This window comes from Astyanax mexicanus, chromosome 1 (genome assembly GCF_023375975.1).
Source record: "Astyanax mexicanus isolate ESR-SI-001 chromosome 1, AstMex3_surface, whole genome shotgun sequence".
NCBI classification, from domain to species: domain Eukaryota; kingdom Metazoa; phylum Chordata; class Actinopteri; order Characiformes; family Acestrorhamphidae; genus Astyanax; species Astyanax mexicanus.
The window spans coordinates 85696941-85711617 of NC_064408.1; the positions used below are offsets into that span (position 1 = coordinate 85696941).

Below are 14677 nucleotides of genomic sequence, written 5' to 3' on the forward strand. Positions count from 1 at the left end.
ACAGCTCATGTGTGAACAGACTTCATCTGTGTATCTCGGTACCTGTCGAAGTATCTATATTTTAATGAGCAAAAGTACAGTGTGAAGTATTATCTTCAAATTGAATTCAGTTTGAGGCCTAGTTACAGCGCCCTTGATGAAATATACATTAACCGATGCTTAAAATAGACACCAAGATGAATAATTACTCACACCCTTCAATTCCTCAAAGAACAGGAGATTTGGCCATTTGAGTGCCAGAACTGTGTTTGCCGCAGCCAAACTACAAGAACCTGCGATACCCATGGGGAATACAATCCTCAGCAGTGGTTTGCATGCTACTTTTAGAATGTCTGACGGGCAAAGGGATTTTATCATTAATTGATTTTGTTTTTTAATAGCCTGTAGTGTGCTCCTGTTATCTAATATCACACATTGAATAGTTGCTTGATCATTTTAGAGCTGTTTGCAGAACTTTCTCAACTAGCGAAAAAGCGACAAACGCAGTTTTTCTCAGCTTTATGCAAAATAATTATGAAGCAGGAAAAAAAAAGTTTTCAACAAATTCTTTGAATCAACCACAAACATGGTAATCCATACTCTGCTGCTTCTATTCTGTGACCTTTTGATTTTTAAAATACTTCATTCATATCTCAGCAGTGTGGTTCTGAATGAAACAGAGAGGCTTACAGGGGCAGTTTGGGGAAAAATTAAGCTTGGAAGAAAGTAGTGGAAAGTCGATAGGTAGGTTGCCACGCCGATAAACAGCCACTTGTGGCAGCGTGCACAGCCTTAAGTGACAAACGTGGGGAGACACAGGCAACATGGCGCCTTGGCAGTGTGAGCACAGGGTTAAATGCAGCCAGTCTTTAGCTAAACTAGCTAGACCTATTCTAATGTTCAGTTACCTCAGCTTGCTAGTGCTGACATAGCCTTTTTCAGCTTGTATCCATTAAATATGCAGTAAACAGTTTGCCTGTGCCTGTGAAGATGTAGTAACGGATACCAAATGTAAAAAAGAGCTTTATTTTCTTTATTTTTTTTCAAATAGAGTGTATTAATCCTCTAAAATGAACTGGTGTTTATGGGAGCCCTGACACCATTGTAAAGCTCTGCTAGCTACATTAGCTTGCTGCTCTGCATTAGCTACACTGCACTCAGAGAGAAATTTTGAAAAGGAGCAACTTCCTTAGATATGAATCATATAATCACCAAAAACTATTTGCACATGAAGCTTAAAATTTGTAATCTGCTGCCATTTAGTTGATAATGTCATCAGGAGTAACATACTGGTGAAGCGTTTGTGTGTATAGGTATATCGCTAAACAAGTGACAAGCACTGACTAGCTGTATAGCTTATGCTAGTGCATTAACACATGTAGCCAGCTAGCTCTATTTAGTGAAGCTTGTCACTTATTTTTCTCTTGATATCTCAATGAATGTTTTTAAATGTTGTAAACTGTACAATAAATAGAATCTGTGACACAAGCAGAAGTGTTATATAATAATTTTGCTGTTTATAGTTTACAGTGTAAAACTAACTGCAGTAATGTTTTTTAAAGTAGTCTATTATTTAGCTGTTACTGTAATACTAAGTACTGTACAGTACTGTGATTGTCACTGTAATGCAAAATATAGAATTTTACATGTACTGTTATTTAATGCACAGTGTGCATACTGTAAAACTTAGTACAGCAACTTTCTAGATAATTGCTTGCACTGCAAAAAAAAAAAACTAAAACTAAATTAAAGTCAATCTTATTTATTCTTGGATAAGCACTTTGGTCTTACTAAACATTGTGTAAGTGTAAGATTATTTAGCCTATTTTATAATTAATGTTGTTAATTACTCTAAATTAGAATTTTCACCTTATTTGAACTCAAAATAAGCAAAAATCGGTTGTTTGTGTTAGATTTAAATCTTATGTTTGTCATTTTGAAACCTTGAGATTTCAAATTTCTAATTTATAAAAATTATAAAAAATTGTATATCCTATTAACATATTTTTGCTTAATATAAGCATATACATCTCAATTTGCATATATTTTGTATTGGATTTGCGAATTGATTTTTTTGTAGTGTGTACATTTTTCTTTTTTCAGTGCGACAGGGTACCACTGCAACCAACTGAGACTTGGAAGTGCAAAGTTAGGCTGTTTTTAAGGTGTTTGATTCAACTGAACACTATCTCTACTGGTTAATGCAAGATTGTGTAGCATTCTTACCTTAATCTAACAGTTTCAAAGTCATGTTGATGCTCCACGACTTGCTCGGACTTGGAATAGGAAAATGTTGTTTCCCTGTTCTCTATGTTGTTACTCTGGGCTCCAAACACTGCACTATCTAACTTTGGTGAAGTGGACAGTATGTGTGTGAATACACTTTAACCCCCTCATTTATTATCGTTATTATTATCTCTTGCAGGAGTGTTTCCAGTTCATCCTGCCTGCTCTGCCCCATGCCATTGACCTGCTGCGTGAGGCCGTGGTGAAAGTGAAGGAAGTGGTAAACGAGCTGGAGGATTTGCCCTCCCCACCACCACCACTCTCTCCACCACCAGCCTCCAGCCCTCATCGCCAAACAGAGGACAAAGGAGTGCAGTGTGAGGAGGAAGAGGAGGAGAAGAAGGACAGCGGTGTCGCGTCAGCTGAGGACAGCTCATCCTCACACATCACCGCCGCATCCATTGCTGCCAAGGTAACACTAAAGTGGGAATCATTGGTGGGCAGCTGTTGTGAAATTGTCTGTTCATTGGATATGAACCTCCAGTAAATGACATTTTTAGAAAAAGTGGATGATTGCATTTTTAAGCCAAATATTATGTACTATGTCTAAAGATAAAGTATTTGTGGATATTATAATATATAATATAAATACATAACCCATAAACAACCATAGTAGTAATGACCACACATTCCACCCACAGAAGTTAAGCAGTGCCTATTCCCGTTAAAGCAGTGTGGGAGATGGACAGAGATATATTGGTGTGCAAGATGTTGGGATTGTGATTGAACATGGTTTAATTCCCCACAATTGGAACTTAGTAATGAGGCAAAATATTTCAGTCTCAAAGGCATTGTAACAAAGTCCGCCTGATTAATTGTAAGTAATAAAAAATATGGATGCCAAGAAGAAAATATTAATGTTGACTGTTCTTGGTACAAAAACCCATACAAATACGTACGTAAGGTAGATGAACAAAATGTATAATGATACGTATAATGTACTCCCATATTCTTTGTGATTGTTCCCTAAAATAATGACAGATTTATTTAATGTAATGGAGGTGTGTTGAGAAATGAAGCAGTCTGTTTTTTGTTTCATTTGTTAAGACCTCATTTCTAGGTATCCTATTATAAAATCCATTCATCTTCATATTCCTGTTGTTGCATGTATGTTTTTATACACACACCTTGAAGGGTGTGTGAGTGTGCATGTGTGTGTGTGTGTCTGTGTGTGTGCACCTGTCATCCACCTCCCACATCACTACTGAGGCCGGGCCGTCTCCATTCACCCCATCATTTCAGTGTCATGCCCCTTCAGAGACTGACAGGTAGGTTCAGCCAATCTCCATTTAGTCCACCTGTGTGCCATAAAACCTGATTCTAAAATATTTAATGCTGCAAAGGGTGACTGTGTCAGTTATGAGAACATTCTCACACGGTGTTTTTTTTTTGCTGCATTTTATATACGTCAGAAAGGTTTTTGCAATTTCTGCTTAACTTTAGTACAGCACAAGTATAGCTGTATAATTTAATATTCAAAAACACCACTGTTGTTCTGATGATGGTAAAATAGTGGCAAATCCAAATCTGAAAAAATACATTTTCTTTAAGGGCAGTTTTCCTTACATTGTCCTACACTGTGCTTCAAATGATTATTAAAAGTGCATTTTATGTTGAAACTGTCTCAAATTGAATATGACAGTGTTTCAGCCATCAGGCAGTGTACCTTTATTCAGCGGGTGAAATAACTAAACGGTTTTACACTAAACTGAGTACCAGCCAGTTCGAATTTTGTTCATAGACCTTGCCATTGGCCACCGGAGCCGTGAGAGCACAATTGGCCTTGCTTTCTCTGAGTGGGTAGATGGCGCTCTCTCCCCACATCACTCCAAAAGGGTGATGTCGCTCAGCACAAGGCGTCTGTGAGCTGATGTATCAGAACCGAGTTGCTGTGCTTTCCTCTGAGTGCACTGTGATGCTACTCAGCAATGCTGCATCAGCAGTAGTTAGAAAAGAGGCGGTGGCTGACCTCACATGTATCGAAGGAGGCATGTGCTAGTCTTCACTCTCCTGGTGAAAAGGGGGAGTCCTAGTGAGTGGGTTGGGTAATTGGGCATGTACACTGGGGAGAAAATGGGGGGGGGACAAAAAAATCAATAAAATTATAAAAAAAACTGAGTACCATGACCATTTTAATACAGAGAAATGATTTACAATTAGGGCAGGACTTGTTGGGAGCAATATAATTTCTGTTATTTAAGAATACATTTTTGATGTAATTGTGTGTGTGTTTTAGATTCCAGACTCCATCATCTCTCGGGGAGTGCAGGTTTTGCCCCGGGACACGGCGTCGCTCAGCACCACGCCCTCAGAGTCGCCACGGGCCCAGGCCACCTCACGCCTCTCCACCGCCTCCTGCCCTACGCCCAAAGTAAGAACAGAGCACTTTCTCTTTCTGTCCCCACACTGTCTGCTTATTGTCTGCTCTTCCTTGGCTTCCCTCCGCAAGAAACACTCTGCTGCCACAGCCCTTCGCTCACACGCCCTCCTCACACACACCCTACTCCATACGAAGCTTGTGAGTGAGTGTTTGAGTGTATAGAGTGGAGTAGCTGGTGGGCTATCTACACTTTTGTAATGTCTCTTATTGGACAGCTACAGAACACATTCTGTCAGTAATACAATAACCATTCCTGTCTATATAGATACAGTACATTAATTGAGGTAGGTATTCTCCTAAACATAAAGGAGCTTTAGAAGATTTCTTTGAGCGGTGTACTAGATAAATAACTTTTGAATGTTTAAGATTGCAGACACTTTTAAAGGTTACCAATATAAAGGTTCTTCTTTTCCACCAAATATGATTATTCTGTTGTATTATTCAAAGGAACTTTTGTAGCATCTTCATTTTTAAAAGTCTATATGGGCAGGTAACTTGGCAACTTCAGGATGATATATACATGTAAATACCATTCAGAATGAGATGAGCTGAATAATACTACAGTTAAGTGCAGAAATGTTGTAAGATGCTTTAAATATTTCTAAATTAATGAAGTGCCTGCATTTATTGCCTAGGAGGGATTGTTACATGTAAAGTAGGCCCAATTATTCTGTCACACATTGCAAAACTTTTGAGAATACTTTTACTCAAACAGTGCTATTTTTTCGTTGTGTCTCGTATGTGCTTTTCGTCTCCACAACCTAGCTGAAATATAGTTACCCTAGCTAAAGTATGGTTAATTTAGTGGAAGTATGGTTATTTTAATGTTTCCTAGATCTGATTAACTGATTGGTGTTGTGTAATATGTTCCAACAACACCCTCATTTTGAGTGAGTCCTGGCACAGAATTGTGGCCTTTTCTATTTCTACCACCTGACCACCTGACAACTGAAACCTGCCAACCCTGAATTTACAGTGAATTTTCTAAGACTTTCAGAGTAATGTATTATTTACAAAATCATTCAAAATCAACTTGAAATCAGAATATTGATATAGTTCTAATTGCTAATTATGCTGGTAGATGTTTAGAAAAATTAAGCCTATAGTTCAGCTCCTAAAGTACAGTACTGGCTAGCTAAAAAAAACAGGCTTAGCTGTTATTGGTCAATTTTATGTTCAGTAATTAAAGAGTTTTTTCTTTTTGTTTCCACACAATGTGAGTATTGCTATTGCTATCCTATATGAAGAATTGGTCCAAAAATTTACTATGCTAAAAAGACATTGAAGAAATTGAAAATGGCTATTAATGCATTTTTGCTGACTCATTTTAAAAGCAAATTTAACATATTGGACATATCATAAATGTATACACAGTACTAGACAGATCCTGTCTTGCATTTTTCTTATCTCAGTCAGTATGTTTGCTTAACACACAAAAAAAGGTATATGTTGTTCATATGAATGTATATCTTCTAGTTCTAGTGTGACCCTGTGAGCAGCAGAGGCCCATACTGTGATAACAAGTAACACATGATCCATCATACAGCCCTTATTCCAGTCAGAGCCTGTAGATTAACTATAACTCACTGCTAATTTGACTGCCAGCAGTAATCACACACTCATCCCGCCTGCTCCCACTGAACACCCTCTGCTCTGAGCTGCAGTCTGGCCTCCAACGCTCCGCTGGAACAGAAGTGTTCACTTGTCACCTCGTGTCGCTATTGCATTTCCCAGCACGTTGTGCGAATGGTAGACGGTTGCCATGGAATCAGGAGTTGCCATGGAGATGGCGGTGTGGCCGTAAGCCGGCAGTGCTTGGACAGGTGTGAGATCGGATTAGCCACACAGGCAGGTGTGGAACTGTTAACCAGGAGCTGTGTAGAGACGTGCAGTTATAGAGGCAGTTATATCAACATCATGCTAAAGCAACATGCATGAGCTTCAGGAGAGTTTAAAATTGTGATGGAGGAGGCCTAGAGTTAGGCCTGGCAGGATAACTACTTTGTTTGGATTATATTTTGTCCCAGATATTATTGCAATAAACAGTTTTATTATCATTTTAAGACAATTTTATGCTATTGATATAATGAAAATATAATAGGGTAATAATGCATTTATACTAGTGCTGTCACTGTTAATGAGTAAATGCATGCAATTAGTCTGGAAACTAAGTTTGGTGCAACTTCTCTCCCAACTTCCTTTTTATTTATACTGAAATTATTAAATGAATAAATAAAAGAATAAATCTTATAACCTCTCTCTCAGTGTTTAACAGCAGAATGTGTTTTACTGTTTAAGCTGTGAGCTGCAGTAGTAGTTTTTCCTCCATTAAAGCTTCTGTGTCCGAGCTTGGTTGAGTTGATGCAGTCACTTTTCCTAAAACCTTTACTCAGCAGAGATTTTAATTTAAAAATCTTTGAAACTACACTGATATATTAAATAATGTTTTAAAAGTTTTCTCTTTGCCAGCTTGCAGTGCTTAACATACTAGAAAATTGTATGTTTTTCCTCGCTCCCAAAAAGTACAAGGTAGTTTGAACAGAATTAGTATTTTAATTTTTACTGTTTAGAGAGATACAATTTTTTACCTAGTGGAGTCCACTCTGCCTCATTATAGATATGCCTGACTAAAATATTGGTAAAGTTCATTTTAGTCTAAACAAACACGAAATTAAACATCATGGACCTGGAGCAAGGTCAGCAAATTCTAAGTTTATATCTATTTAATGCATGATAAGTTGATAACGCTATTATCTTGGCAGACATGCCAAGTGTCATCCTCAAACAGATACAGACATGAGCAATTCAGGAGCAGTGCAGATATTTTATGAATAGAGCTAATGGTTCTAATGGTTGATTTTCACTGAATTAATCTTGAATTCATTTGAACAATAAATCAGCAAATATTTTATTAATGTCCTGGCAGTAAAAATTAGTCGTATAGTGATGTCTACTGGAAGTTTTCAATAGGTTTATCCTGTCTCTTCCCATACAACACAGTTCATTATGTGTTTATAAAACTCTTGACTGGATTACAAATAGATAGATTGTGTCCCATGAGTTTTGTCATGGTCCATGGAAGCTCAAGGGATATGTATGTGGGATGTTCAAAATTTAATGTGGATATGATTTATTCCAGATGCTGCTGGTCCTGATCATTACCACACACTGCACTATCTATTGTGGTGGCAATGCCTTCGTATGATGTATACCCGGTACACACGTGGCGCACACACATTAGCAAAGTCTGTCTTACCATGAGCATGATTGCCAGTGTTCAGCTGTTCTCTGGGAGAACACTGCATGGACAATTTGCATACTGCTATCCCATGACTTTTGGCAAGTCATAATTCAATATTTATCAGCACATCTTTAAACAGAAAGGTGCATTATCATTATGCAATGTAAATTTGTGGCCATGAAGGGATGCACATGGTCAACAGTAACACTCTAATTGACTATGATCAAATGACGATTGATTACAAAAGTGTGTCAAGATACTATTCCCTACACTATTCTACCACCTCCACCAGCCAGGACTGTAGACACAAGGCAGGTTGAGTTCATAGATATCTTAGTGTATTCTAGGCTAATATATAATATTTTAAGAAGAGTACTAGAACAGTATTTCTTGTGTGTTATCAGTACTGTATAATATCTTAAATGTAAGACTAAAGGAGCTATATAACACTGTCAAAAACTGCAAACTGAATGTGTGTTTAACATTTTGCCTGCAGTTTTAATGTGTCAGTGATCAGAATAACATCTCAGCAATTCATGTGTAAACAGACATGATAAACACAACAAAACCAGATGCGAAACATCAGCATGATTTTAGAGTTTTCTGTTGTCAAAAGCACAAACTGAAGCTTTTTTGGTCTAAAGGTTGTTTAAAAATCTTAAAAGTTTGAGTGCTGACATCATGACAAATATGTTTTTTTCTCTATTCTCAAGGTGGAATTTAGGTGTACAGTTTAGATAATCGTAAGGTTTTACTGTTAAGCAAACCTACAACATATGTTAATTTCTTTCAAAACATATCACATATTTAGGGTATACTACTCTGCTTACCCTGTGTGCATCTTTAATAAAGCTGTGTTCATTAGGGAGTCAGGAAAAGTCATCAGCATTGGCCAATACAATGGTTAGTCCCTTGGAAAAACTTATATTAACTAAGTTATAATCCAAATAAATAAAATTTGTTGCTGTCAAAGAAAAATACATTTTTCTTAAAATGTATGACAGGGGAAAAAAGGGAAAAAAAACTTCCTCATTTTGCATTGGATTGAAAATATATATTCTTTCACATTTATTATGGATTTTTATTGGTCGATTCATTATGGAATTTAAAAGCATTATAAAGAATAACTGCCAGATTAACATTAGGTAAAATTAAGTTTTGTTGTGATGTTGTGACAGCAGCAATTTGTGGCAAGATCACTACAGCTGCTGTTAAATTCATGTGTTCACTGCAATAAATTCATGGTGATGTCTGAATAATGAAAATTCAAATACCAGTACATCCTACATTCTGCACCATCAGACATATTGTACAAATGATTGCATAAGTTGTGTGTGACAAACCTCAGGAATCTTATCCTCTTCTAAATTGTGAGGTTTGCATGTCTCTGTTTGAAGCAGCATCCACTTCCCTTAGAGCAAAGAGTTCTTCTCTAATCACAAACACACACACTCCTCTACCATACACTCTCTAACTGCTGCTGCCAACTGTGTCACTCTTTTGTCTCTAAATGAGTGTGTGTGTGTGTGTGCGCGTGTGTCTGGACAGCCAGAATGTCCTTTGGCTCTCTCTGCCAAGCTGCTCTCTCCTCTGAGATTTGTATTTAGGACTCAAATAACCTCCACATATCACGTCTGTTCATCTCTCTTTTTCCTCTCTCTTGATTTTTCTCTGAAACATTTCTTCTTGGTTCATGATGATATGGTTATGATTAATCTAAGATTAGGTTCAGGATTTAGACTAGATTTAGGTACTTAAAATAATAATTTTGTAAGTTTACAAAACTAACTATTAACTACTATTAACTTATGAACACTCAGACGGTATATAATGTTTACGATCATTATTTTAAAAGAGAAAGACAGAATATCAATACAATTCCAGTAAAACATCATTAAATAAAAGATATACATTGATTTATGTTTGATCAGGTGAAATAAGTAATTGATCCTCAAGCAAACGACACTTAGTACTTGGTGGAGGAACCCTTGTTGGCCAGCACAGAGCTCAGATGTTTTTGTTGTTGGTCACTTATAAGGAATTAAGGAATTTAAGTCTGGAGACTGCCTAGACCACTCCAAGATCTTAATGCGCTTCATCTTAAGCCACTTCTTTGTTGCCTTGGCTCAATGTTTTGAGTCATTGTCATGCTGGAAGACTCATCCATGACCTATCTTTAATGTTCTAGCTGAAGCCAGGTGGTTCTTATTCATGATTTTATAGCCTCGTGCATGAGCCTCTCGGGGTGGCGAAAACAACTCCAAAGCAGAATCTGGTGTTAACCTGTATTTCTTCCATTTTTAATTTATTATGCCAGCAGTGGTCTCCTTCTTACCAAGCTTCCTGCTAAAGGTCTTATAGCTTATTCCAGCCTTGTGCAGGTTTACAGTCTTGTTCCTGATGTTTTTTTTTTTTTACATTTTTTGACATATAAACAATCTGTTGGGGTTAGAATTCTTGCTGGTTGTTAGAGGATCAGCTACTTTCACCTGATCAAATACAAAAAATGTATAACTTTTATTGAATGCTTTTTTATGATAGAACAAACCTATCATTAAAAAAAATATAGGCTGTTTATGGTTAACGCCTGTAATTGGTCAAGAACACAGATGATTGAAGCTGCAGGAATTATGCCAGCTTATAAATTCGTGAAGGTGCATTCCGCTTCATGCAGTGCTTACGACTTCATTTCACAGGAAATATTCAGGGGCCTTAAGTTGAGAGGGAAAGTAGCTGCATATGAGTCTCATAATATAATTATAACAATTATATAATAATTATTATACTTATTTTAAATTCTATTGATGCTTAAGAAGACTTGTGGTTCTCCTGTAGTGCTATGGTTTTGAAGATGTAAAGAGTTTTTTTCAGTTATATAAATTCATTTAAATGTGTCGATAGGTTTGTAATTTTATAAGTGTGTGTGTGTGTGTGTGTGTGTGTGTGTGCGCGCACGCGCGTGTGTGTGTGTACATTAAAAGAATATGTCTGTCTTTCTTTCTGTTTATCCATTTCCTTATCCTTGAAGTACATGGCAATATGTGAGTGTGTATTGTGTTCTTGAGGAAGCTCAGTCTGAGCTGCTTGTGGAAGTGAATGCTTGTCTGCAGTGTGGAAGAACAGTAGTGATTTACACATAGAGACAGGGGGGAGGAGCAGCTTGGACAAAAACACAGCACAGATAACTCACACATTACACTCTACTGATTTCACATAAACTGTGTTTCAGTTCTAACGCACATGACTTGATTTGATGTTTAAATTAATTTTAGTTTAGTTGGACCTAAAGTGGAGCTATATGAAATAACTGAATAAACTGAACTTAGTCATTCAGATGGGATACAATATGAGACTAAATTTAATTTAAATAAAGTTGGTCTGAATTAAACCAAACTGAACCAAATCAGAGCTAAACTGAATTGAAATAGAGCTAAACTTAACTGAATCCGCGCTAAACTGAACCAAATCAGAGCTAAACTAAATTAAAACCGAGCTAAACTGAACTGAATCAGAGATAAACTGAATTGAATTAGAGCTAAACTGTATTGAATTAAGGCTAAACTCAACTGAGTTAAATTTGGAAACTCATTTGAATTAAAAGTTAATTTGACCAAATTGAATTTGATGTAAAATAAAATTATTTAATCAGAAGTTTAACTTTAAACTAAACAGTTCATCTCTGTCCATTTGTTCTCACACTGATTTTATGCACAGGTTTTCCATCCATCCCTCCATCCATATATCCAGCTATCCATCCACCCATCCATCCACCCATCCATCTATCCATTCACTAATCTCTACATTCCTACATTTTTGTGCATTTTTGTGGCTTCTTTTGTTTTTCTTTGCTCTTACTTTACTAACTGCAAATTCAGCCTTACTTAAACTATTCTGTTTCAGTGGTGCTCAAGAGACAATGTGGAATGTGTGTGTGTGTGTGTGTGTGTTTTTTTTTGTGTGTGCAAAAGTGAGTGTGTGTGCGATGTGCCAGCAGGCATGCAGACACACACTCTTTCACATGAGTGCTCTCAACTCTCACAGTCAGCCATGCATTCGAGTAAGCCGCATGGTTGTGTGTGTGTATGGTGTGTGTGTGTGTGCGTGCGTGTGTGTGTGTGTGTGTGTGTGTGTTTGTGTGTATTTTATTTCCTGCTTCAGCTCATTCTCATCCTCTGCTCTTCCTCTTCTGACTGCTTTTTATTTCTCCCAATCATTCTTTTACTCTTTCTTACTGCAGTTATTCGCTTCCCCCTCACTGTATCTCTCTCCTTCATTCTCCTACTCTATCTTTCTCTTTCTCCACCTCGACCATTCTCTCCCATCAACCTCTCTCCCACCTTTCTCTTTCTCTCTGCCTCTCTTACTGCTCTGTTTTTCTTTCTGTTACTCTCTCTCTCTCTCTCTCCCACTCTCTTTCTTGCTTTCTTTCCCTCCCTCTGCACTCTCTCTCCTGCCTTTCTCTCTTAGAGTGAGTGTGTGTGTGTCAGTGTGTTTCTGTGTGTCTGTGTGTGGGAGCTCATTCTGATCACAGTGTGTGTAGAGGATGGTAAGTCCACTCTTTTTCCCTGCATTGGATGTATTTTCCTGTTTCTTTGCGTGTGTTTGTGTGTTTAGATGTGTGTGCGTGTGACTCTGTACTACATAATTATTTTTGTAGTTGAGCTTTATTTTTATCTCAATGTGTGAATATATGTTTGTATGTATGTATGTGAGAGAATGTATGTTTGTGTGTATGTGGTATACAAATGCTCTAAGCATGGTTTATATAGATGTTTGCATGTGTGTGTGTATGTGTGTGTGTGTGTGTTTATATTCTTTATTTTGGTTTCCAATGATGCACTGCTGTAGAGGAATGTGTGTGAGTGTGTGTGTGTAATTTGGTTAACAAAGATGAGACAGGAAGCCTTAGGGACTGTAAAAATGAGGCAGCGTGAAGAAGAAAGTACCACACACACACACACACACACGTGCCATGTTGCCACTTGGTTTCTGCAGAGGGGGGATGGAGAGTTATGTAAAGGCGCTTTATAGCCTCTCTCTCTCTCTCTCTCTGTGGATGTGTATATCTTCTCCTGTCGTTCGCCTCCTCTGTTTAATGACTCTGTTCTTCGTTCTCGGGTAGCTGAGCTGCTTTCTTACGCTAGCTACAGTCTGTTTTCTGATTCTGGATTTGGGCCCAACCAGTGTATCTCTTTAACATGCTGATGTTAAAGCTGGAGTATGTGTTAGTTTCAGGATCCCCTGTTAATAGTGCATTGATATTTCTAATAGGGGTTTTCTGAATTCTAATCAACAGATACTCAACATATAAACAGCTTTATTACTGGAAATTTAGTGTTTAAAAATATAAGTGTGACTGTTAAGCTAACCAGTTATCAATTCATTCCCAAAATTACAGCACTGCAGGCCAAACTGGAACACATGGTGTATGGGCAGGAATCAGCGGTACAATAATTGTCACAATACAGGGTTTATGATTAAATGTACTACAATATATTGTGATACTTTTGCAAGTTGATACATTGTGATTTTGTTTAGATATTTTTGTAAACTCTGTTATAGCATAAAAACACACCATCATATGCAAAATATCTGAGTGAAAGGAAAGTTTCCTTTTTTGCAGTAAGAACAGTCAAATCTGGAATTATACAGATGTTTTTGAGAATTGATACAGTATTGCAAAATATTGCAGTATTATAATCTGTTGATATTACACCTCTCATCCAGACCTCAACTTTGCACTGTTTATAAAAAACAGGTAAAGTATTAATTCAAGGTAACAGAAGCAACAGTATGAATTCTATAATATTTTCATTATGTACAATTTAAGAGTCTCTGCAAAGTTCTAAAAATTTCAGAGGTTGACATGGAAATAGAGTAGGAGCTTGGTATGAAATAGTTAATTATAGAGAAAATTCAGGGCAATTTAAAGGCGAGATGTCAATAGAATGGAAAATAATTAATGGAAAATAAACCAATCAGTGTTTTACTTGCCATTCCCTTTAAGAGCCAGGTGTGCTCTGACTTTGGCACTTTGATATCTTAACAGCGCGGCACTTTGCACATCTCAGAGGATACTGACCTGCATGTTTACACTATAAAGGTGTGGCAGCAGGTCATATACAGAAACAGCAATGCTATCGTATTCTTTATTTTATTCTTGTTGAGGTACAAGCTGGATTTGCTCATTGCAGCACGTCTGTGTGTGTGTTTAACTTGACTATTGACTGTTGTCTAGGTTCATTTCAGTCAGTGGTGCACCTGTTTTCCACTACCAAGACAGAAACACGCCAGAAATTTATCTGAACACACCTCACTTCCAGACCACCACGCCCATCACTGCAGATATATTCCTAAACTCAGACCCTATTTTAACTAGACTGTTGAATGTGTATGTGAGTGTATGTTAGAAAAGAGCATGGCAACACTCCTTGTGCAGGGTGTACGATACGGCCCTCAGATTTCTTTACAGTGGTGGTGATGGAAACCTGAGGTCGCCATGACTACAACACAAATATAGACATTTTATTTTCACCACTGAACCTACACATTTGTAACGCTCGAAGGACTAGTCAGACACTCACAGATAAAAATAGTAAAACAGGGTTTAATGTTGTGTGCAGTAAACAAGCTTAACAACACAAAGGCAACCAAAACAGACATGAGTGAGTCAGAATTAGAAACTGTGAACCAAGCCAGAGTCAAATAAACAAAATATTCAAACAAACAAGGCTGACAAATCTAAAAGACAGAGCAACGATTAATAACTAGACTGACATAAACAGTAGAAA

The 14677-nt window shown here is 37.3% G+C and overlaps 1 protein-coding gene across 7 annotated transcripts in view; it reads left to right on the forward strand.

The window, feature by feature from the left end:
* gphnb (gephyrin b) overlaps positions 1 to 14677 on the forward strand; it is a 139410-nt gene that overhangs the window by 86669 nt on the left and 38064 nt on the right. For all 7 annotated transcript variants that reach the window (XM_007255478.4, XM_007255480.4, XM_007255482.4 and 4 more), the window contains exons 7-8: positions 2405 to 2677; positions 4502 to 4636. In XM_007255478.4, the coding sequence (XP_007255540.1) occupies positions 2405 to 2677; positions 4502 to 4636 (408 nt within the window). The remainder of the gene's footprint in view (positions 1 to 2404; positions 2678 to 4501; positions 4637 to 14677) is intronic.